This window comes from Taudactylus pleione, unplaced genomic scaffold (assembly GCF_031769625.1).
Source record: "Taudactylus pleione unplaced genomic scaffold, aTauple2 ptg000978l, whole genome shotgun sequence".
NCBI lineage: Eukaryota > Metazoa > Chordata > Amphibia > Anura > Myobatrachidae > Taudactylus > Taudactylus pleione.
In genome coordinates, this window is record NW_028285379.1 from 524,560 (window position 1) to 548,942 (window position 24,383).

At 53.4% G+C, this 24,383-nt stretch overlaps 1 protein-coding gene across 1 annotated transcript in view; it reads left to right on the plus strand.

Annotated features, from left to right (window-relative positions):
- LOC148454563 (chondroitin polymerizing factor 2, non-catalytic subunit-like) overlaps positions 1-24,383 on the plus strand; it is a 360,302-nt gene that overhangs the window by 312,898 nt on the left and 23,021 nt on the right. The window contains exon 3 of the mRNA XM_088460764.1: positions 11,120-11,684. Coding sequence (XP_088316890.1) covers positions 11,120-11,684 — 565 coding nt within the window. The remainder of the gene's footprint in view (positions 1-11,119; positions 11,685-24,383) is intronic.

Consider the following 24,383-nt stretch of genomic DNA (forward strand, 5'->3'; position numbering starts at 1 on the left):
ACTGCAGGGGGCAGATGTACAATGTGCAGAGAGTTATATGTGGGAGGGACGTGTCCTAGCTCAGAGCTACATTACAGTGTAAGGATAAAGCTGCCCAGCTTGTGTGATACCCTGACTCTGATAGTGCCAGTAACTGTGCCCCTGGGTAACACCGTGCTGCACTGCAGGGGGCAGATGTACAATGTGCAGAGAGTTAGATGTGGGAGGGACGTGTCCTAGCTCAGAGCTACATTACAGTGTAAGAATAAAGCTGCCCAGCATGTGTGATACCCTGACTCTGATAGTGCCAGTAACTGTGCCCCTGGGTAACACCGTGCTGCACTGCAGGGGGCAGATGTACAATGTGCAGAGAGTTAGATGTGGGAGGGACGTGTCCTAGCTCAGAGCTACATTACAGTGTAAGGATAAAGCTGCCCAGCATGTGTGATACCCTGACTCTGATAGTGCCGGTAACTGTGCCCCTGGGTAACACCATGCTGTACTGCAGGGGGCAGGTGTATAATGTGCAGAGAGTTAGATGTGGGAGGGACGTGTCCTAGCTCAGAGCTACATTACAGTGTAAGGATAAAGCTGCCCAGCATGTGTGATACCCTGACTCTGATAGTGCCAGTAACTGTGCCCCTGGGTAACACCATGCTGCACTGCAGGGGGCAGATGTACAATGTGCAGAGATTTAGATGTGGGAGGGACGTGTCCTAGCTCAGAGCTACATTACAGTGTAAGGATAAAGCTGCCCAGCATGTGTGATACCCTGACTCTGATAGTGCCAGTAACTGTGCCCCTGGGTAACACCATGCTGCACTGCAGGGGGCAGATGTACAATGTGCAGAGAGTTAGATGTGGGAGGGACGTGTCCTAGCTCAGAGCTACATTACAGTATAAGGATAAAGCTGCCCAGCATGTGTGATACCCTGACTCTGATAGTGCCAGTAACTGTGCCCCTGGGTAACACCGTGCTGTACTGCAGGGGGCAGATGTACAATGTGCAGAGAGTTATATGTGGGGGGGACGTGTCCTAGCTCAGAGCTACATTACAGTGTAAGGATAAAGCTGCCCAGCATGTGTGATACCCTGACTCTGATAGTGCCAGTAACTGTGCCCCTGGGTAACACCATGCTGCACTGCAGGGGGCAGATGTACAATGTGCAGAGAGTTAGATGAGGGAGGGACGTGTCCTAGCTCAGAGCTACATTACAGTGTAAGGATAAAGCTGCCCAGCATGTGTGATACCCTGACTCTGATACTGCCAGTAACTGTGCCCCTGGGTAACACCATGCTGCACTGCAGGGGTCAGATGTACAATGTGCAGAGAGTTAGATGTGGGAGGGACGTGTCCTAGCTCAGAGCTACATTACAGTGTAAGGATAAAGCTGCCCAGCATGTGTGATACCCTGACTCTGATAGTGCCAGTAACTGTGCCCCTGGGTAACACCATGCTGCACTGCAGGGGGCAGATGTACAATGTGCAGAGAGTTAGATGTGGGAGGGACGTTTCCTAGCTCAGAGCTACATTACAGTGTACGGATAAAGCTGCCCAGCATGTGTGATACCCTGACTCTGATAGTGCCAGTAACTGTGCCCCTGGGTAACACCATGCTGCACTGCAGGGGGCAGATGTACAATGTGCAGAGAGTTAGATGTGGGAGGGACGTGTCCTAGCTCAGAGCTACATTACAGTGTAAGGATAAAGCTGCCCAGCATGTGTGATACCCTGACTCTGATAGTACCAATAACTATGCCCCTGGGTAACACCATGCTGTACTGCAGGGGGCAGATGTACAATGTGCAGAGAGTTAGATGTAGGAGGGACGTGTCCTAGCTCAGAGCTACATTACAGTGTAAGGATAAAGCTGCCCAGCATGTGTGATACCCTGACTCTGATAGTGCCAGTAACTGTGCCCCTGGGTAACACCATGCTGCACTGCAGGGGGCAGATGTACAATGTGCAGAGAGTTAGATGTGGGAGGGACGTGTCCTAGCTCAGAGCTACATTACAGTGTAAGGATAAAGCTGCCCAGCATGTGTGATACCCTGACTCTGATAGTGCCAGTAACTGTGCCCCTGGGTAACACAATGCTGCACTGCAGGGGGCAGATGTACAATGTGCAGAGAGTTAGATGTGGGAGGGACGTGTCCTAGCTCAGAGCTACGTTACAGTGTAAGGATAAAGCTGCCCAGCATGTGTGATACCCTGACTCTGATAGTGCCAGTAACTGTGCCCCTGGGTAACACCGTGCTGTACTGCAGGGGGCAGATGTACAATGTGCAGAGAGTTAGATGTGGGAGGGACGTGTCCTAGCTCAGAGCTACATTACAGTGTAAGGATAAAGCTGCCCAGCATGTGTGATACCCTGACTGTGATAGTGCCAGTAACTGTGCCCCTGGGTAACACCGTGCTGTACTGCAGGGGGCAGATGTACAATGTGCAGAGAGTTAGATGTGGGAGGGACGTGTCCTAGCTCAGAGCTACATTACAGTGTAAGGATAAAGCTGCCCAGCATGTGTGATACCCTGACTCTGATAGTGCCAGTAACTGTGCCCCTGGGTAACACCATACTGCACTGCAGGGGGCAGATGTACAATGTGCAGAGAGTTAGATGTGGGAGGGACGTGTCCTAGCTCAGAGCTACATTACAGTGTAAGGATAAAGCTGCCCAGCATGTGTGATACCCTGACTCTGATAGTGCCAGTAACTGTGCCCCTGGGTAACACCGTGCTGCACTGCAGGGGGCAGATGTACAATGTGCAGAGAGATAGATGTGGGAGGGACGTGTCCTAGCTCAGAGCTACATTACAGTGTAAGGATAAAGCTGCCCAGCATGTGTGATACCCTGACTCTGATAGTGCCTGTAACTGTGCCCCTGGGTAACACCGTGCTGCACTGCAGGGGGCAGATGTACAATGTGCAGAGAGTTAGATGTGGGAGGGACGTGTCCTAGCTCAGAGCTACATTACAGTGTAAGGATAAAGCTGCCCAGCATGTGTGATACCCTGACTCTGATAGTGCCAGTAACTGTGCCCCTGGGTAACACCGTGCTGCACTGCAGGGGGCAGATGTACAATGTGCAGAGAGTTAGATGTGGTAGGGACGTGTCCTAGCTCAGAGCTACATTACAGTGTAAGGATAAAGCTGCCCAGCATGTGTGATACCCTGACTCTGATAGTGCCAGTAACTGTGCCCCTGGGTTAACACCATGCTGCACTGCAGGGGGCAGATGTACAATGTGCAGAGAGTTAGATGTGGGAGGGACGTGTCCTAGCTCAGAGCTACATTACAGTGTAAGGATAAAGCTGCCCAGCATGTGTGATACCCCGATTATGATAGAGCCAGTAACTGTGCCCCTGGGTAACACCGTGCTGCACTGCAGGGGGCAGATGTACAATGTGCAGAGAGTTAGATGTGGGAGGGACGTGTCCTAGCTCAGAGCTTCATTACAGTGTAAGGATAAAGCTGCCCAGCATGTGTGATACCCTGACTCTGATAGTGCCAGTAACTGTGCCCCTGGGTAACACCGTGCTGCACTGCAGGGGGCAGATGTACAATGTGCAGAGAGTTAGATGTGGGAGGGACGTGTCCTAGCTCAGAGCTACATTACAGTGTAAGAATAAAGCTGCCCAGCATGTGTGATACCCTGACTCTGATAGTGCCAGTAACTGTGCCCCTGGGTAACACCGTGCTGCACTGCAGGGGGCAGATGTACAATGTGCAGAGAGTTAGATGTGGGAGGGACGTGTCCTAGCTCAGAGCTACATTACAGTGTAAGGATAAAGCTGCCCAGCATGTGTGATACCCTGACTCTGATAGTGCCAGTAACTGTGCCCCTGGGTAACACCGTGCTGTACTGCAGGGGGCAGATGTACAATGTGCAGAGAGTTAGATGTGGGAGGGACGTGTCCTAGCTCAGAGCTACATTACAGTGTAAGGATAAAGCTGCCCAGCATGTGTGATACCCTGACTCTGATAGTGCCAGTAACTGTGCCCCTGGGTAACACCATGCTGCACTGCAGGGGGCAGATGTACAATGTGCAGAGAGTTAGATGTGGGAAGGACGTGTCCTAGCTCAGAGCAACATTACAGTGTAAGAATAAAGCTGCCCAGCATGTGTGATACCCTGACTCTGATAGTGCCAGTAACTGTGCCCCTGGGTAACACCGTGCTGCACTGCAGGGGGCAGATGTACAATGTGCAGAGAGTTAGATGTGGGAGGGACGTGTCCTAGCTCAGAGCTACATTACAGTGTAAGGATAAAGCTGCCCAGCATGTGTGATACCCTGACTCTGATAGTGCCAGTAACTGTGCCCCTGGGTAACACCGTGCTGTACTGCAGGGGGCAGATGTACAATGTGCAGAGAGTTAGATGTGGGAGGGACGTGTCCTAGCTCAGAGCTACATTACAGTGTAAGGATAAAGCTGCCCAGCATGTGTGATACTCTGACTCTGATAGTGCCAGTAACTGTGCCCCTGGGTAACACCATGCTGCACTGCAGGGGGCAGATGTACAATGTGCAGAGAGTTAGATGTGGGGAGGGACGTGTCCTAGCTCAGAGCTACATTACAGTGTAAGAATAAAGCTGCCCAGCATGTGTGATACCCTGACTCTGATAGTGCCAGTAACTGTGCCCCTGGGTAACACCGTGCAGCACTGCAGGGGGCAGATGTACAATGTGCAGAGAGTTAGATGTGGGAGGGACGTGTCCTAGCTCAGAGCTACATTACAGTGTAAGGATAAAGCTGCCCAGCATGTGTGATACCCTGACTCTGATAGTGCCAGTAACTGTGCCCCTGGGTAACACCGTGCTGCACTGCAGGGGGCAGATGTACAATGTGCAGAGAGTTAGATGTGGGAGGGACGTGTCCTAGCTCAGAGCTACATTACAGTGTAAGGATAAAGCTGCCCAGCATGTGTGATACCCTGACTCTGATAGTGCCAGTAACTGTGCCCCTGGGTAACACCATGCTGCACTGCAGGGGGCAGATGTACAATGTGCAGAGAGTTATATGTGGGAGGGACGTGTCCTAGCTCAGAGCTACATTACAGTGTAAGGATAAAGCTGCCCAGCATGTGTGATACCCTGACTCTGATAGTGCCAGTAACTGTGCCCCTGGGTAACACCGTGCTGCACTGCAGGGGGCAGATGTACAATGTGCAGAGAGTTATATGTGGGAGGGACGTGTCCTAGCTCAGAGCTACATTACAGTGTAAGGATAAAGCTGCCCAGCATGTGTGATACCCTGACTCTGATAGTGCCAGTAACTGTGCCCCTGGGTAACACCGTGCTGCACTGCAGGGGGCAGATGTACATTGTGCAGAGAGTTAGATGTAGGAGGGACGTGTCCTAGCTCAGAGCTACATTACAGTGTAAGGATAAAGCTGCCCAGCATGTGTGATACCCCGACTCTGATAGTGCCTGTAACTGTGCCCCTGGGTAACACCATGCTGCACTGCAGGGGGCAGATGTATAATGTGCAGAGAGTTAGATGTGATTCCTGCTGCCTCCATTCCCCTCCTCACATCCTGTCTCTGCCCCTGTCACATGCAGCCCTGTCCTCACTATCACATTCCTCATCTCCTGATATACTCTGTGCTGCTGGGGACCCTGCTCCTCCCACTATATAACTCTCAGACTGTGACTTCCTGCTGCCTCCATTCCCCCCCTCACATCATGTTACTGCCCCTGTCACATGCAGCCCTGTCCTCACTGACACATCGCTCATCACCTGATATACTCTGTACTGCTGGGGACCCTGCTCCTCCCACTATATAACTCTTAGTCTGTGACTTCCTGCTGCCACCATTCCCCTCCTCACATCCTGTCACTGCCCCTGTCACATGCAGCCCTATCCTCACTAACAGATCACTCATCTCCTGATATACTCTGTGCTGCTGGGGTTGCTGCTTCTCCCACTATATAACTCTCAGTCTGTCGCTTCCTGCTGCCTCCATTCCCCTCCTCATATCATGTCACTGCACCTGTCACATGTAGCCCTGTCCTCACTGATTGATCACTCATCTCCTGATATACTCTGTGCTGCTGGGGACCCTGCTCCTCCCACTATATAACTCTCAGTCTGTGGCTTCCTACTGCCTCCATTCCCCTCCTCACATCCTGTCACTGCCCCTTTCACATGCAGCCCTATCCTCACTAACACATCACTCATCTCCTGATATACTCTGTTCTGCTGGGGAGCCTGCTCATCCCACTATATAACTCTCAGTCTGTGGCTTCCTGCTGCCTCCATTCCCCTCCTCACATCCTGTCACTGCCCCTGTCACATGCAGCCCTATCCTCACTAACACATCACTCATCTCCTGATATACTCTGTGCTGCTGGGGACCCTGCTCCTCCCACTATATAACTCTTAGTCTGTGACTTCCTTCTGCATCCATTCCCCTCCTCACATCATATCACTGCCCCTGTCATATGCAGTCCTGTCCTCACTGACACATCACTCATCTCCTGATATACTCTGTGCTGCTGGGAACCCTGCTCCTCCCACTATATAACTCTCAGTCTGTGGCTTCCTGCTGCCTCCATTCCCCTCCTCACATCCTGTCACTGCCCCTGTCACATGCAGCCCTATCCTCACTAACATATCACTCATCTCCTGATATACTCTGTGCTGCTGGGTACCCTGCTCCTCCCACTATTTACCTCTCAGTCTGTGGCTTCCTGCTGCCTCCATTCCCCTCCTCACATCATGTCACTGCCCCTGTCACATGCAGCCCTGTCCTCACTAACACATCACTCATCTCCTGATATACTCTGTGCTGCTGGGGACCCTGCTCCTCCCACTATATAACTCTCAGTCTGTGATTTCCTGCTGCCCCCATTCCCCTCCTAACATCTTGTCACTGCCCCTGTCACATGCAGCCCTGTCCTCACTAACACATCCCTCATCTCCTGATATACTCTGTGTTGCTGGGGACCCTGCTCCTCCCACTATATAACTCTCAGTCTATGGCTTCCTGCTGCCTCTATTCCCCTCCTCACATCATGTCACTGCCCCTGTCACATGCAGCCCTGTCCTCACTGACACATCACTCATCTCCTGATATACTCTGTGCTGCTGGGGTTGCTGCTTCTCCCACTATATAACTCTCAGTCTGTCGCTTCCTGCTGCCTCCATTCCCCTGCTCACATCATGTCACTGCACCTGTCACATGTAGCCCTGTCCTCAATGATACATCACTCATCTCCTGATATACTCTGTGCTGCTGGGGACCCTGCTCCTCCCACTATATAACTCTCAGTCTGTGACTTCCTGCTGCCTCCATTCCCCTCCTCACATCATGTCACTGCCCCTGTCACATGCAGCCCTGTCCTCACTGACACATCACTCATCTCCTGATATACTCTGTGCTGCTGGGGATGCTGCTTCTCCCACTATATAATACTCTCAGTCTGTGGCTTCCTGCTGCCTCCATTCCCCTCCTCACATCCTGTCACTGCACCTGTCACATGTAGCCCTGTCCTCACTGATAGATCACTCATCTCCTGATATACTCTGTGCTGCTGGGGACCCTGCTCCTCCCACTATATAACTCTCAGTCTGTGGCTTCCTACTGCCTCCATTCCCCTCCTCACATCCTGTCACTGCCCCTGTCACATGCAGCCCTATCCTCACTAACACATCACTCATCTCCTGATATACTCTGTGCTGCTGGGGACCCTGCTCATCCCACTATATAACTCTCAGTCTGTGGCTTCTTGCTGCCTCCATTCCCCTCCTCACATCCTGTCACTGCCCCTGTCACATGCAGCCCTATCCTCACTAACACATCACTCATCTCCTGATATACTCTGTGCTGCTGGGGACCCTGCTCCTCCCACTATATAACTCGTAGTCTGTGACTTCCTGCTGCCTCCATTCCCCTCCTCACATCATGTCACTGCCCCTGTCACATGCAGCCCTGTCCTCACTGACACATCACTCATCTCCTGATGTACTCTGTGCTGCTGGGGACCCTGCTCCTCCCACTATATAACTCTCAGTCTGTGGCTTCCTGCTGCCTCCATTCCCCTCCTCACATCCTGTCACTGCCCCTGTCACATGCAGCCCTGTCCTCGCTAACACATCACTCATCTCCTGATATACTCTGTGCTGCTGGGGACCCTGCTTCTCCCACTATATAACTCGTAGTCTGTGACTTCCTGCTGCCTCCATTCCCCTCCTCACATCATGTCACTGCCCCTGTCACATGCAGCCCTGTCCTCACTGATACATCGCTCATCACCTGATATACTCTGTACTGCTGGGGACCCTGCTCATCCCACTATATAACTCTCAGTCTGTGGCTTCTTGCTGCCTCCATTCCCCTCTTCACATCTTGTCACTGCCCCTGTCACATGCAGCCCTGTCCTCACTGACACATCACTCATCTCCTGATATACTCTGTGCTGCTGGGGACCCTGCTCCTCCCACTATATAACTCTCAGTCTATGGCTTCCTGCTGCCTCCATTCCCCTCCTCACATCATGTTACTGCCCCTGTCACATGCAGCCCTGTCCTCTCTAACACATCCCTCATCTCCTGATATACTCTGTGCTGCTGGGGACCCTGCTCCTCCCACTATATAACTCTCAGTCTATGGCTTCCTGCTGCCTCCATTCCCCTCCTCACATCATGTCACTGCCCCTGTCACATACAGCTCTGTCCTCACTAACACATCACTCATCTCCTGATATACTCTGTGCTGCTGGGGACCCTGCTCCTCCCACTATATAACTCGTAGTCTGTGACTTCCTGCTGCCTCCATTCTCCTCCTCACATCATGTCACTGCCCCCGTCACATGCAGCCCTGTCCTCTCTAACACATCCCTCATCTCCTGATATACTCTGTGCTGCTGGGGACCCTGCTCCTCCCACAATATAACTCTCAGGCTATGGCTTCCTGCTGCCTCCTTTCCCCTCCTCACATCATGTCACTGCCCTTGTCACATGCAGCCTTGTCCACTCTAACACTTCACTCATCTCCTGATATACTCTGTGCTGCTGGGGACACTGCTTCTCCCACTATATAACTCGTAGTCTGTGACTTCCTGCTGCCTCCATTCCCCTCCTCACATCATGTCACTGCCCCTGTCACATGCAGCCCTGTCCTCACTGACACATCACTCATCTCCTGATATACTCTGTGCTGCTGGGGACCCTGCTCCTCCCACTATATAACTCTCAGTCTGTGACTTCCTGCTGCCTCCATTCCCCTCCTCACATCATGTCACTGCCCTTGTCACATGCAGCCCTGTCCTCACTGATACATCGCTCATCACCTGATATACTCTGTACTGCTGGGGACCCTGCTCATCCCACTATATAACTCTCAGCCTGTGGCTTCCTGCTGCCTCCATTCCCCTCCTCACATCATGTCACTGCCCCTGTCACATGCAACCCTGTCCTCACTAACACATCCCTCATCTCCTGATATACTCTGTGCTGCTGGGGACACTGCTCATCCCACTATATAATTCTCAGCCTGTGGCTTCCTGCTGCCTCCATTCCCCTCCTCACATCATGTCACTGCCCCTGTCATATGCAGCCCTGTCCTAACTAACATATCCCTCATCTCCTGATATACTCTGTGCTGCTGGGGACCCTGCTCCTCCCACTATATAACTCTCAGTCTGTGGCTTCCTGCTGCCTCCATTCCCCTCCTCACATCATGTCACTGCCCTTGTCACATGCAGCCCTGTCCACTCTAACACATCACTCATCTCCTGATATACTCTGTGCTGCTGGGGACCCTGCTCCTCCCACTATATAACTCTCAGTCTGTGGCTTCCTGCTGCCTCCATTCCCCTGCTCACATCATGTCACTGCCCCTGTCACATACAGCCCTGTCCTCACTGACACATCACTCATCTCCTGATATACTCTGTGCTGCTGGGGACCCTGCTCCTCCCACTATATAACTCTGTCTGTGACTTCCTGCTGCCTCCATTCCCCTCCTCACATCATGTCACTGCCCCTGTCACATACAGCCCTGTCCTCACTGACACATCACTCATCTCCTGATATACTCTGTGCTGCTGGGGACTCTGCTCCTCCCACTATATAACTCTCAGTCTGTGGCTTCCTGCTGCCTCCATTCCCCTCCTCACATCATGTCACTGCCCCTGTCACATGCAGCCTTGTCCACTCTAACACATCACTCATCTCCTGATATACTCTGTGCTGCTGGGGACCCTACTCCTCCCACGATATAACTCTCAGTCTATGGCTTCCTGCTGCCTCCATTCCCCTCCTCACATCATGTCACTGCCCCTGTCACATGCAGCCCTGTCCTCACTAACACATCTCTCATCTCCTGATATACTCTGTGCTGCTGAGGACCCTGCTCCTCCCACTATATAACTCTCAGTCTGTGACTTCCTGCTGCCTCCATTCCCCTCCTCACATCATGTCACTGCCCCTGTCACATGCAGCCCTGTCCTCACTAACACATCACTCATCTCCTGATATACTCTGTGCTGCTGGGGACCCTGCTCCTCCCACTATATAACTCTCAGTCTGTGGCTTCCTGATGCCTCCATTCCCCTCCTCACATCATGTCACTGCCCCTGTCACATGCAGCCCTGTCCTCACTATCACATCACTCATCTCCTGATATACTCTGTGCTGCTGGGGACCCTACTCCTCCCACTATATAACTCGTAGTCTGTGACTTCCTGCTGCCTCCATTCCCCTCCTCACATCCTGTCACTGCCCCTGTCACATGCAGCCCTGTCCTCACTGACACATCACTCATCTCCTGATATACTCTGTGCTGCTGGGTACCCTGCTCCTCCCACTATATAACTCGTAGTCTGTGACTTCCTGCTGCCTCCATTCCCCTCCTCACATCATGTCACTGCCCCTGTCACATGCTGCCCTGTCCTCACTGACACATCCCTCATCTCCTGATATACTCTGTGCTGCTGGGGACCCTCCTCCAGAACCCCCTCCTCAGCTTTACCTGACACCTCACGTCTGTGGCGCTAATGAGGGGACTGTACATGTGGAACACGGTGCCAGGCTCGGGGGGTGAGCATTATATACCATACAGGGGGCATATTGAGGGGGAAGGGGTGCGATGTGTGCCGTAGCGAGCCCTCACAATCTTGTCTGTGTCATCCATAGGACTCGGTATATCCAGTCAGAGCTTGGATTCAGAGAGCGCCTCCTGGTGGTGGTCTTGTCTTCTCGCTCCACGCTGAGCTCCCTCGGGGTGGCTGTAAATCGCACTCTCTCCTCCCATGTCAGCCGCCTATTATTTTTCACCGGTTCTCGCAGTCCTAAGGTTCTCCCCGGAATGGAAGTGGTGTCCCATGGAGACGAGCGCCCGGCGTGGCTGATGTACCATACCTTACGCCATGTGGAGACCCACCTTCTGTCCGGCTATGACTGGTTTTATGTTACCCAGGACGACTCTTACACCAATGGATACCATCTGCAGGACCTTGCCAATCACCTGAGCCCTGGGCCAGCCCTTTACATTGGCCAGCCCATGGAGTTCATAGGTGGCCAGGAGGACTGGAGATATTGCCATGGAGGCTCTGGCTACCTGCTCTCTAGGGCCCTTCTGCTCAGCCTGGGGCCACATTTGGATTTCTGTTGCTCTGACATACTTGGTTCGCGGCCGGACGAATGGTTGGGGCGCTGCCTGCAGGACACCCTGGGCATTGCATGTGTGCCAAAATATCAGGTAATACGTGTACCAAGGAGCAGGATAGAGCTGTACTGGGGAAGCATTCTAGCTGTTAGCATTAGAAGGAACAAAAGGAACACGTATGTAACACATATGTAGGACAGGATAGAGCTGTACTGGGGAAACATTCGAGCTGTTAGCATTAGAAGGAACACGTATGTAACACGTATATAGGACAAGAAAGAGCTGTATTGGGGAAGCATTCTAGCTGTTAGCATTAGAAGGAACAAAAGGAACATGTATGTAACACGTATATAGGACAGGATAGAGCTGTATTGGGGAAACATTCTAGCTGTTAGCTTTAGAAGAAACAAAAGGAACACGTATGTAACACGTATATAGGACAGGATAGAGCTGTATTGGGGAAGCATTCTAGCTGTTAGCTTTAGAAGGATCAAAAGGAACACGTATGTAACACGTATATAGGACAGGACAGAGCTGTATTGGGGAAACATTCGAGCTGTTAGCATTAGAAGGAACACGTATGTAACACGTATGTAGGACAGGATAGAGCTGTATTGGTGAAACATTTGAGCTGTTTGCATTAGAAGGAACATGCATGTAACACGTATGTAGGACAGGATAGAGCTGTATTGGGGAAACATTCGAGCTTTTAGCATTAGAAGGAACAAAAGGAACACGTATGTAGGACAGGATAGAGCTGTATTGGGGAAACATTCTAGCTGTTAGCATTTGAAGGAACATGTATGTAACACGTATGTAGGACAGGATAGAGCTGTATTGGGGAAGCATTCTAGCTGTTAGCATTTGAAGGATCATGTATGTAACACGTATGTAGGACAGGATAGAGCTGTTTTGGGGAAGCATTCTAGCTGTTAGCATTTGAAGGAACATGTATGTAACACGTATGTAGGACAGGATAGAGCTGTATTGGGGAAGCATTCTAGCTGTTAGCATTAGAAGGAACACGTATGTAGGACAGGATAGAGCTGTATTGGAGAAGCATTCTAGCTGTTAGCATTTGAAGGAACATGTATGTAACACGTATATTTGACAGGATAAAGCTGTATTGGGGAAGCATTCTAGCTGTTAGCATTTGAAGGAACACGTATGTAACGCGTATGAAGGACAGGATAGAGCTGTATTGGAGAAGCATTCTAGCTGTTAGCATTTGAAGGAACACTTATGTAACACATATGTAGGACAGGATAGAGCTGTATTGGGGAAGCATTCTAGCTGTTAGCATTTGAAGGAACATGTATGTAACACATATGTAGGACAGGATACAGCTGTATTGGGGAAACATTCGAGCTTTTAGCATTAGAAGGAACAAAAGGAACACGTATGTAGGACAGGATAGAGCTGTATTGGGAAACATTCTAGCTGTTAGCATTTGAAGGAACACGTATGTAACACGTATGTAGGACATGATAGAGATGTATTGGGGAAGCATTCTAGCTGTGTTAGCATTTGAAGGAACACGTATGTAACATGTATGTAGGAGAGGATAGAGCTGTATTGGAGAAGCAGTCTAGCTGTTAGCATTTGAAGGAACACATATGTAACACGTATGTAGTACAGGATAGAGCTGTATTGGGGAAGCATTCTAGCTGTTAGCATTTGAAGGAACACGTACGTAACACGTATGTAGGACAGAATAGAGCTGTATTGGGGAAGCATTCTAGCTGTTAGCATTTGAAGGAACACGTATGTAACGCGTATGAAGGACAGGATAGAGCTGTATTGGAGAAGCATTCTAGCTGTTAGCATTTGAAGGAACACTTATGTAACACATATGTAGGACAGGATAGAGCTGTATTGGGGAAGCATTCTAGCTGTTAGCATTTGAAGGAACATGTATGAAACACGTATGTAGGACAGGATAGAGCTGTATTGGGGAAGCATTCTAGCTGTTAGCATTTGAAGGAACATGTATGTAACGTATGTAGGACAGGATAGAGCTGTATTGGGGAAGCATTCTAGCTGTTAGCATTCGAAGGAACATGTATGTAACACGTATGTACGCCAGGATAGAGCTGTATTGGGGAAGCATTCTAGCTGTTAGCATTTGAATGAACACTTATGTAACACGTATGTAGGACAGGATAGAGCTGTATTGGGGAAGCATTCTAGCTGTTAGCTTTTGAAGGAACATGTATGTAACACGTATGTAGGACAGGATAGAGCTGTATTGGGGAAGCATTCTAGCTGTTAGCATTTGAAGGAACATGTATGTAACACATATGTAGGACAGGATAGAGCTGTATTGGGGAAGCATTCTAGCTGTTAGCATTTGAAGGAACATGTATGCAACACGTATGTAGGACAGGATAGAGCTGTTTTGGGGAAGCATTCTAGCTGTGTTAGCAGTTGAAGGAACACGTATGTAACATGTATGTAGGACAGGATAGAGCTGTATTGGAGAAGCAGTCTAGCTGTTAGCATTTGTAGGAACACATTTGTAACACATATGTAGTACAGGATAGAGCTGTATTGGGGAAGCATTCTAGCTGTTAGCATTTGAAGGAACATGTATGTAACACGTATGTAGGACAGGATAGAGCTGTATTGGGGAAGCATTCTAGCTGTTAGCATTTGAAGGAACATGTATGTAACACGTATGTAGGACAGGATAGAGCTGTTTTGGGGAAGCATTCTAGCTGTCAGCATTTGAAGGAACACGTATGTAACACATATGTAGGACAGGATAGAGCTGTTTTGGAGAAGCATTCTAGCTGTTAGCATTTGAAGGAACACGTATGTAACACGTATGTAGGACAGGATAAAGCTGTATTGGGGAAGCATTCTAGCTGTTAGCATTTGAAGGAACACGTATGTAACATGTATGTAGGACAGGATAGAGCTGTAATGGGGTAGCATTCTAGCTGTTAGCATTTGAAGGAACATGTATGTAACATGTATGTAGGACAGGATAAAGCTGTATTGGGGAAGCATTCTAGCTGTTAGCATTTGAAGGAACATGTATGTAACACGTATGTAGGACAGGATAGAGCTGTTTTGGGGAAGCATTCTAGCTGTTAGCATTTGAAGGAACTTGTATGTAACACGTATGTAGGACAGGATAGAGCTGTATTGGAGAAGCATTCTAGCTGTTAGCATTTGAAGGAACACATATGTAACACGTATGTAGGACAGGATAGAGCTGTATTGGGGAAGCATTCTAGCTGTTAGCATTCGAAGGAACATGTATGTAACACGTATGTATGCCAGGATAGAGCTGTATTGGGGAAACATTCTAGCTGTTAGCATTTGAAGGAACACTTATGTAACACGTATGTAGGACAGGATAGAGCTGTATTGGGGAAGCATTCTAGCTGTTAGCATTTGAAGGAACATATATGTAACACGTATGTAGGACAGGATAGAGCTGTATTGGGGAATCATTCTAGCTGTTAGCATTTGAAGGAACACGTATATAACACGTATGTAGGACAGGAGAGAGCTGTATTGGGGAAGCATTCTAGCTGGTAGCATTTGAAGGAACACGTATGTAACACGTATGTAGGACAGGATAGAGCTGTATTGGGGAAGCATTCTAGGTGGAGGGTTAAGGGGTGAGAGGGGGAGGGTTAAGGGGGGAGAGGGGGAGAGTTAGGGGGGGGAGAGGGGAGGGTTAGGGTACTTACCAGCCCCTTTTGGGATTTTGAAGATCGACATGGCGCCGTCAGTCTTCATACCGATTCCCTTGTTAAGGCGACGCAGGAAGTAGTAACGCAGAGATGTATAATCACCCCGGCCTCAGGAGTAAGGGACAGAAAACGTTCCCTCCGGCGATATGTGCAAGACCCACTGTGCATCAGCCTAGCGCTAGCTGTGTGTTATCTCCTGGCCGGCCCCACTGTGCATCAGCCTAGCGCTAGCTGTGTGTTATCTCCTGGCCGGCCCCACTGTGCATCAGCCTAGCGCTAGCTGTGTGTTATCTCCTGGCCGGCCTCACTGTGCATCAGCCTAGCGCTAGCTGTGTCTCATCTCCTGGCCGGCCTCACTGTGCATCAGCCTAGCGCTAGCTGTGTCTTTTCTCGTGGCCGGCCTCACTGTGCATCAGCCTAGCGCTAGCTGTGTGTTATCTCCTGGCCGGCCTCACTGTGCATCAGCCTAGCGCTAGCTGTGTCTTACCTCCTGGCCGGCCTCACTGTGCATCAGCCTAGCGCTAGCTGTGTCTTATCTCCTGGCCGGTCCCACTGTGCATCGGCCTTGCGCTAGCTGTGTCTTATCTCCTGGCCGGCCTCACTGTGCATCGGCCTAGCGCTAGCTGTGTGTCATCTCCTGGCCGGCCTCACTGTGCATCGGCCTAGCGCTAGCTGTGTCTCATCTCCTGGCCGGCCTCACTGTGCATCGTTCTAGCGCTAGCTGTGTCTTATCTCCTGGCCGGCCACACTGTGCATCAGCCTAGCGCTAGCTGTGTCTTATCTCCTGGCCGGCCTCACTGTGCATCATCCTAGCGCTAGCTGTGTCTTATCTCCTGGCCGGCCCCACTGTGCATCAGCCTAGCGCTAGCTGTGTGTTATCTCCTGGCCGGCCTCACTGTGCATCAGCCTAGCGCTAGCTGTGTCTTATCTCCTGGCCGGCCTCACTGTGCATCAGCCTAGCGCTAGCTGTGTCTTATCTCCTGGCCGGTCCCACTGTGCATCAGCCTAGCGCTAGCTGTGTGTTATCTCCTGGCCGGTCCCACTGTGCATCAGCCTAGCGCTAGCTGTGTGTTATCTCCTGGCCGGCCTCACTGTGCATCAGCCTAGCGCTAGCTGTATGTTATCTCCTGGCCGGCCTCACTGTGCATCAGCCTAGCACTAGCTGTGTGTTACCTCCTGGCCGGTCTCACTGTGCATCAGCCTAGCGCTAGCTGTGTGTTATCTCCTGGCCGACCTCACTGTGCATCAGCCTAGTGCTAGCTGTGTCTTATCTCCTGGCCGGCCCCACTGTGCATCAGCCTAGCGCTAGCTGTGTGTTATCTCCTGTCCGGCCTCACTGTGCATCATCCTAGCGCTAGCTGTGTCTTATCTCCTGGCCGGTCCCACTGTGCATCAGCCTAGCGCTAGCTGTGTCTTATCTCCTGGCCGGCCTCACTGTGCATCAGCCTAGCGCTAGCTGTGTCTTATCTCCTGGCCGACCTCACTGTGCATCAGCCTAGCACTAGCTGTGTGTTATCTCCTGGCCGGCCTCACTGTGCATCAGCCTAGCGCTAGCTGTGTATTATCTCCTGGCCGACCTCACTGTGCATCATCCTAGCGCTAGCTGTGTCTCATCTCCTGGCCGGCCTCACTGTGCATCAGCCTAGCGCTAGCTGTGTCTCATCTCCTGGCCGGCCTCACTGTGCATCAGCCTAGCGCTAGCTGTGTGTTATCTACTGGCCGGCCTCACTGTGCATCAGCCTAGCGCTAGCTGTGTCTTATCTCCTGGCCGGTCCCACTGTGCATCATCCTAGCGCTAGCTGTGTCTTATCTCCTGGCTGGCCTCACTGTGCGTCAGCCTAGCGCTAGCTGTGTCTTATCTCCTGGCAGGCCTCACTGTGCATCAGCCTCCTGGCAGGCCTCACTGTGCATCAGCCTAGCGCTAGCTGTGTCTTATCTCCTGGCTGGCCTCACTGTGCATCAGCCTAGCGCTAGCTGTGTCTTACCTCCTGGCCGGCCTCACTGTGCGTCAGCCTAGCGCTAGCTGTGTGTTACCTCCTGGCCGGCCTCACTGTGCATCAGCCTTGCGCTAGCTGTGTCTTATCTACTGGCCGGCCTCACTGTGCATCAGCCTAGCGCTAGCTGTGTCTTACCTCCTGGCCGGCCTCACTGTGCGTCAGCCTAGCGCTAGCTGTGTGTTACCTCCTGGCCGGCCTCACTGTGCATCAGCCTAGCGCTAGCTGTGTGTTATCTCCTGGCCGGCCTCACTGTGCATCAGCCTAGCGCTAGCTGTGTGTTACCTCCTGGCCGGCCTCACTGTGCATCAGCCTTGCGCTAGCTGTGTGTTATCTCCTGGCCGGCCTCACTGTGCATCAGCCTTGCGCTAGCTGTGTGTTATCTCCTGGCCGGCCTCACTGTGCATCATCCTAGCGCTAGCTGTGTGTTACCTCCGGGTCGACCTCACTGTGCATCAGCCTAGCGCTAGCTGTGTCTTACCTCCTGGCCGGCCTCACTGTGCATCATCCTAGCGCTAGCTGTGTTTTACCTCCTGGCCGGCCTCACTGTGCATCAGCCTAGCGCTAGCTGTGTCTTACCTCCGTGCCGACCTCACTGTGCATCAGCCTAGCGCTAGCTGTGTCTTATCTCCTGGCCGGTCCCACTGTGCATCAGCCTAGCGCTAGCTGTGTGTTATCTCCTGGCCGGTCCCACTGTGCATCATCCTAGCGCTAGCTGTGTCTTATCTCCTGGCCGGTCCCACTGTGCATCATCCTAGCGCTAGCTGTGTCTTACCTCCTGGCCGGCCTCACTGTGCATCATCCTAGCGCTAGCTGTGTCTTACCTCCTGGCCGGCCTCACTGTGCATCAGCCTAGCGCTAGCTGTGTGTTATCTCCTGGCCGGCCTCACTGTGCATCAGCCTAGCGTTAGCTGTGTCTTACCTCCGGGCCGACCTCACTGTGCATCAGCCTAGCGCTAGCTGTGTCTTATCTCCTGGCCGGTCCCACTGTGCATCAGCCTAGCGCTAGCTGTGTGTTATCTCCTGGCCGGTCCCACTGTGCATCATCCTAGCGCTAGCTGTGTGTTACCTCCTGGCCGGCCTCACTGTGCATCAGCCTAGCGCTAGCTGTGTGTTACCTCCTGGCCGGCCTCACTGTGCATCTGCCTAGCGCTAGCTGTGTCTTATCTCCTGGCCGGCCTCACTGTGCATCAGCCTAGCGCTAGCTGTGTCTTATCACCTGGCCGGCCTCACTGTGCATCAGCCTAGCGCTAGCTGTGCGTTACCTCCTGGCCGCCCTCAGTGTGCGTCATCCTAGCGCTAGCTGTGTCTTATCTCCTGGCCGGTCCCACTGTGCATCAGCCTAGCGCTAGCTGTGTGTTACCTCCTGGACGGCCTCACTGTGCATCAGCCTAGCGCTAGCTGTGTGTTATCTCCTGGCCGGCCTCACTGTGCATCAGCCTAGCGCTAGCTGTGTGTTACCTCCTGGTCGGCCTCACTGTGCATCATCCTAGCGCTAGCTGTGTGTTACCTCCTGGCCGGCCTCACTGTGCATCAGCCTAGCGCTAGCTGTGTGTTATCTCCTGGCCGGTCCCACTGTGCATCAGCCTAGCGCTAGCTGTGTCTTATCTCCTGGCCGACCTCACTGTGCATCATCCTAGCACTAGCTGTGTGTTACCTCCTGGCCGGCCTCACTGTGCATCATCCTAGCGCTAGCTGTGTGTTACCTCCTGGCCGACCTCACTGTGCATCAGCCTAGCGCTAGCTGTGTCTTATCTCCTGGCCGGCCTCACTGTGCATCAGCCTAGCGCTAGCTGTGTGTTATCTCCTGGCCGGCCTCACTGTGCATCAGCCTAGCGCTAGCTGTGTGTTACCTCCTGGCCGACCTCACTGTGTATCAGCCTAGCGCTAGCTGTGTCTTATCTCCTGGCCGGCCTCACTGTGCATCAGCCTAGCGCTAGCTGTGTGTTATCTCCTGGCCGGCCTCACTGTGTATCAGCCTAGCGCTAGCTGTGTCTTATCTCCTGGCCGGCCTCACTGTGCATCAGCCTAGCGCTAGCTGTGTGTTATCTCCTGGCCGGCCTCACTGTGCATCAGCCTAGCGCTAGCTGTGTCTTATCTCCTGGCCGGCCTCACTGTGCATCAGCCTAGCGCTAGCTGTGTCTTATCTCCTGGCCGGCCTCACTGTGCATCAGCCTAGCGCTTGCTGTGTGTTATCTCCTGGCCGGCCCCACTGTGCATCAGCCTAGCGCTAGCTGTGTCTAATCTCCTGGCCGGCCTCACTGTGCATCAGCCTAGCGCTAGTTGTGTCTTTTCTCGTGGCCGGCCTCACTGTGCATCAGCCTAGCGCTAGCTGTGTGTTATCTCCTGGCCGGCCTCACTGTGCATTATCCTAGCGCTTGCTGTGTCTTATCTCCTGGCCGGTCTCACTGTGCATCAGCCTAGCGCTAGCTGTGTGTTACCTCCTGGCCGGCCTCACTGTGCATCAGCCTAGCGCTAGCTGTGTCTTATCTCCTGGCCGGCCTCACTGTGCATCAGCCTAGCGCTAGCTGTGTCTTATCTCCTGGCCGACGTCACTGTGCATCAGCCTAGCGCTAGCTGCGTCTTACCTTCTGGCCGGTCCCACTGTGCATCAGCCTAGCGCTAGCTGTGTGTTACCTCCTGGCCGGCCTCACTGTGCATCAGCCTAGCGCTAGCTGTGTGTTATCTCCTGGCCGGCCTCACTGTGCATCATCCTAGCGCTAGCTGTGTGTTACCTCCTGGCCGGCCTCACTGTGCATCAGCCTAGCGCTAGCTGTGTGTTATCTCCTGGCCGGCCTCACTGTGCATCATCCTAGCGCTTGCTGTGTCTTATCTCCTGGCCGGTCCCACTGTGCATCATCCTAGCACTTGCTGTGTCTTATCTCCTGGCCGGTCCCACTGTGCATCAGCCTAGCGCTAGCTGTGTCTTATCTCCTGGCCGGCCTCACTGTGCATCGGCCTAGCGCTAGCTGTGTGTCATCTCCTGGCCGGCCTCACTGTGCATCGGCCTAGCGCTAGCTGTGTCTCATCTCCTGGCCGGCCTCACTGTGCATCGGCCTAGCGCTAGCTGTGTCTTATCTCCTGGCCGGCCTCACTGTGCATCGGCCTAGCGCTAGCTGTGTCTCATCTCCTGGCCGGCCTCACTGTGCATCAGCCTAGCGCTAGCTGTGCCTTATCTCCTGGCCGGTCCCACTGTGCATCAGCCTAGCGCTAGCTGTGTGTTACCTCCTGGCCGACCATACTGTGCATCAACCTAGCGCTAGCTGTGTATTATCTCCTGGCCGACCTCACTGTGCATCGGCCTAGCGCTAGCTGTGTCTTATCTCCTGGCCGGTCCCACTGTGCATCAGCCTAGCGCTAGCTGTGTGTTACCTCCTCGCCGGCCTCACTGTGCATCAACCTAGCGCTAGCTGTGTCTTATCTCCTGGCCGGCCTCACTGTGCGTCAGCCTAGCGCTAGCTGTGTGTTATCTCCTGGCCGGCCTCACTGTGCATCAGCCTAGCGCTAACTGTGTGTTACCTCCTCGCCGGCCTCACTGTGCATCAGCCTAGCGCTAGCTGTGTCTTACCTCCTGGCCGACCTCACTGTGCATCAGCCTAGCGCTAGCTGTGTGTTATCTCCTGGCCGGCCTCACTGTGCATCAGCCTAGCGCTAGCTGTGTGTTATCTCCTGGCCGGCCTCACTGTGCATCAGCCTAGCCCTAGCTGTGTCTTATCTCCTGGCCGACCTCACTGTGCATCAGCCTAGCGCTAGCTGTGTCTTATCTCCTGGCCGGCCCCACTGTGCATCAGCCTAGCGCTAGCTGTATGTTATCTCCTGGCCGGCCTCACTGTGCATCAGCCTAGCGCTAGCTGTGTGTTATCTCCTGGCCGGCCTCACTGTGCATCAGCCTAGCGCTAGCTGTGTGTTACCTCCTTGCCGGCCTCACTGTGCATCAGCCTAGCGCTAGCTGTGTGTTACCTCCTGGCCGGCCTCACTGTGCATCAGCCTAGCGCTAGCTGTGTCTTACCTCCTGGCCGGCCTCACTGTGCATCAGCCTTGCGCTAGCTGTGTGTTATCTCCTGGCCGGCCTCACTGTGCATCAGCCTAGCGCTAGCTGTGTCTTACCTCCTGGCCGACCTCACTGTGCATCAGCCTAGCGCTAGCTGTGTGTTATCTCCTGGCCGGCCTCACTGTGCATCAGCCTAGCGCTAGCTGTGTCTTACCTCCTGGCCGGCCTCACTGTGCATCAGCCTAGCGCTAGCTGTGTCTTACCTCCTGGCCGGCCTCACTGTGCATCAGCCTAGCGCTAGCTGTGTGTTACCTCCTTGCCGGCCTCACTGTGCATCAGCATAGCGCTAGCTGTGTGTTACCTCCTGGCCGGCCTCACTGTGCATCAGCCTAGCGCTAGCTGTGTCTTACCTCCTGGCCGGCCTCACTGTGCATCAGCCTAGCGCTAGCTGTGTGTTACCTCCTTGCCGGCCTCACTGTGCATCAGCATAGCGCTAGCTGTGTGTTACCTCCTGGCCGGCCTCACTGTGCATCAGCCTAGCGCTAGCTGTGTCTTACCTCCTGGCCGGCCTCACTGTGCATCAGCCTAGCGCTAGCTGTGTCTTATCTCCTGGCCTGCCTCACTGTGCTTCAGCCTAGCGCTAGCTGTGTGTTATCTCCTGGCCGGCCTCACTGTGCATCAGCCTAGCGCTAGCTGTGTCTTATCTCCTGGCTGGCCTCACTGTGCATCATCCTAGCGCTAGCTGTGTGTTATCTCCTGGCCGGCCTCACTGTGCATCAGCCTAGCGCTAGCTGTGTCTTATCTCCTGGCCGGCCCCACTGTGCATCAGCCTAACGCTAGCTGTGTGTTATCTCCTGGCCGGCCTCACTGTGCATCAGCCTAGCGCTAGCTGTGTGTTATCTCCTGGCCGGCCTCACTGTGCATCAGCCTAGCGCTAGCTGTGTGTTTTCTCCTGGCCGGCCCCACTGTGCATCAGCCTAGCGCTAGCTGTGTGTTATCTCCTGGCCGGCCTCACTGTGCATCAGCCTAGCGCTAGCTGTGTGTTACCTCCTAGCCGACCTCACTGTGCATCAGCCTAGCTCTAGCTGTGTGTTACCTCCTGGCCGGCCTCACTGTGCATCAGCCTAGCGCTAGCTGTGTGTTATCTCCTGACCGGCCTCACTGTGCATCAGCCTAGCGCTAGCTGTGTCTTATCTCCTGGCCGACCTCACTGTGTATCAGCCTAGCGCTAGCTGTGTGTTATCTCCTGACCGGCCTCACTGTGCATCAGCCTAGCACTAGCTGTGTCTTATCTCCTGGCCGACCTCACTGTGTATCAGCCTAGCGCTAGCTGTGTCTTATCTCCTGGCCGACCTCACTGTGTATCAGCCTAGCGCTAGCTGTGTGTCATCTCCTGGCCGGCCTCACTGTGCATCGGCCTAGCGCTAGCTGTGTCTTATCTCCTGGCCGACCTCACTGTGCATCAGCCTAGCGCTAGCTGTGTGTTACCTCCTGGCCGACCTCACTGTGCATCAGCCTAGCGCTAGCTGTGTCTTACCTCCTGGCCGGCCTCACTGTGCATCAGCCTAGCGCTAGCTGTGTCTTATCTCCTGGCCGGCCTCACTGTGCATCAGCCTAGCGCTAGCTGTGTCTTACCTCCTGGCCGGCCTCACTGTGCATCAGCCTAGCGCTAGCTGTGTCTTATCTCCTGGCCGGCCTCACTGTGCATCAGCCTAGCGCTAGCTGTGTGTTATCACCTGGCCGGCCTCACTGTGCATCAGCCTAGCGCTAGCTGTATGTTATCTCCTGGCCGGCCTCACTGTGCATCAGCCTAGCGCTAGCTGTGTCTTAGCTCCTGGCCGGCCTCACTGTGCATCAGCCTAGCGCTAGCTGTGTGTCACCTCCTGGCCGGCCTCACTGTGCATCAGCCTAGCGCTAGCTGTGTCTTACCTCCTGGCCGGCCTCACTGTGCATCAGCCTAGCGCTAGCTGTGTGTTATCTCCTGGCCGGCCTCACTGTGCATCGTCCTAGCGCTAGCTGTGTCTTACCTCCTTGCCGGCCTCACTGTGCATCATCCTAGCGCTAGCTGTGTCTTATCTCCTGGCCGGCCCCACTGTGCATCAGCCTAGCGCTAGCTGTGTCTTATCTCCTGGCCGGCCTCACTGTGCATCAGCCTAGCGCTAGCTGTGTGTTATCTCTTGGCCGGCCTCACTGTGCATCAGCCTAGCGCTAGCTGTGTGCTATCTCCTGGCCGGCCTCACTGTGCATCAGCCTAGCGCTAGCTGTGTCTTATCTCCTGGCCGGCCCCACTGTGCATCAGCCTAGCGCTAGCTGTGTCTTATCTCCTGGCCGGCCCCACTGTGCATCAGCCTAGCGCTAGCTGTGTCTTATCTCCTGGCCGGTCCCACTGTGCATCAGCCTAGCGCTAGCTGTGTGTTATCTCCTGGCCGGTCCCACTGTGCATCATCCTAGCGCTAGCTGTGTCTTATCTCCTGGCCGGTCCCACTGTGCATCATCCTAGCGCTAGCTGTGTCTTACCTCCTGGCCGGCCTCACTGTGCATCATCCTAGCGCTAGCTGTGTCTTACCTCCTGGCCGGCCTCACTGTGCATCAGCCTAGCGCTAGCTGTGTGTTATCTCCTGGCCGGCCTCACTGTGCATCAGCCTAGCGTTAGCTGTGTCTTACCTCCGGGCCGACCTCACTGTGCATCAGCCTAGCGCTAGCTGTGTCTTATCTCCTGGCCGGTCCCACTGTGCATCAGCCTAGCGCTAGCTGTGTGTTATCTCCTGGCCGGTCCCACTGTGCATCATCCTAGCGCTAGCTGTGTCTTACCTCCTGGCCGGCCTCACTGTGCATCAGCCTAGCGCTAGCTGTGTGTTACCTCCTGGCCGGCCTCACTGTGCATCTGCCTAGCGCTAGCTGTGTCTTATCTCCTGGCCGGCCTCACTGTGCATCAGCCTAGCGCTAGCTGTGTCTTATCACCTGGCCGGCCTCACTGTGCATCAGCCTAGCGCTAGCTGTGCGTTACCTCCTGGCCGGCCTCAGTGTGCGTCATCCTAGCGCTAGCTGTGTCTTATCTCCTGGCCGGTCCCACTGTGCATCAGCCTAGCGCTAGCTGTGT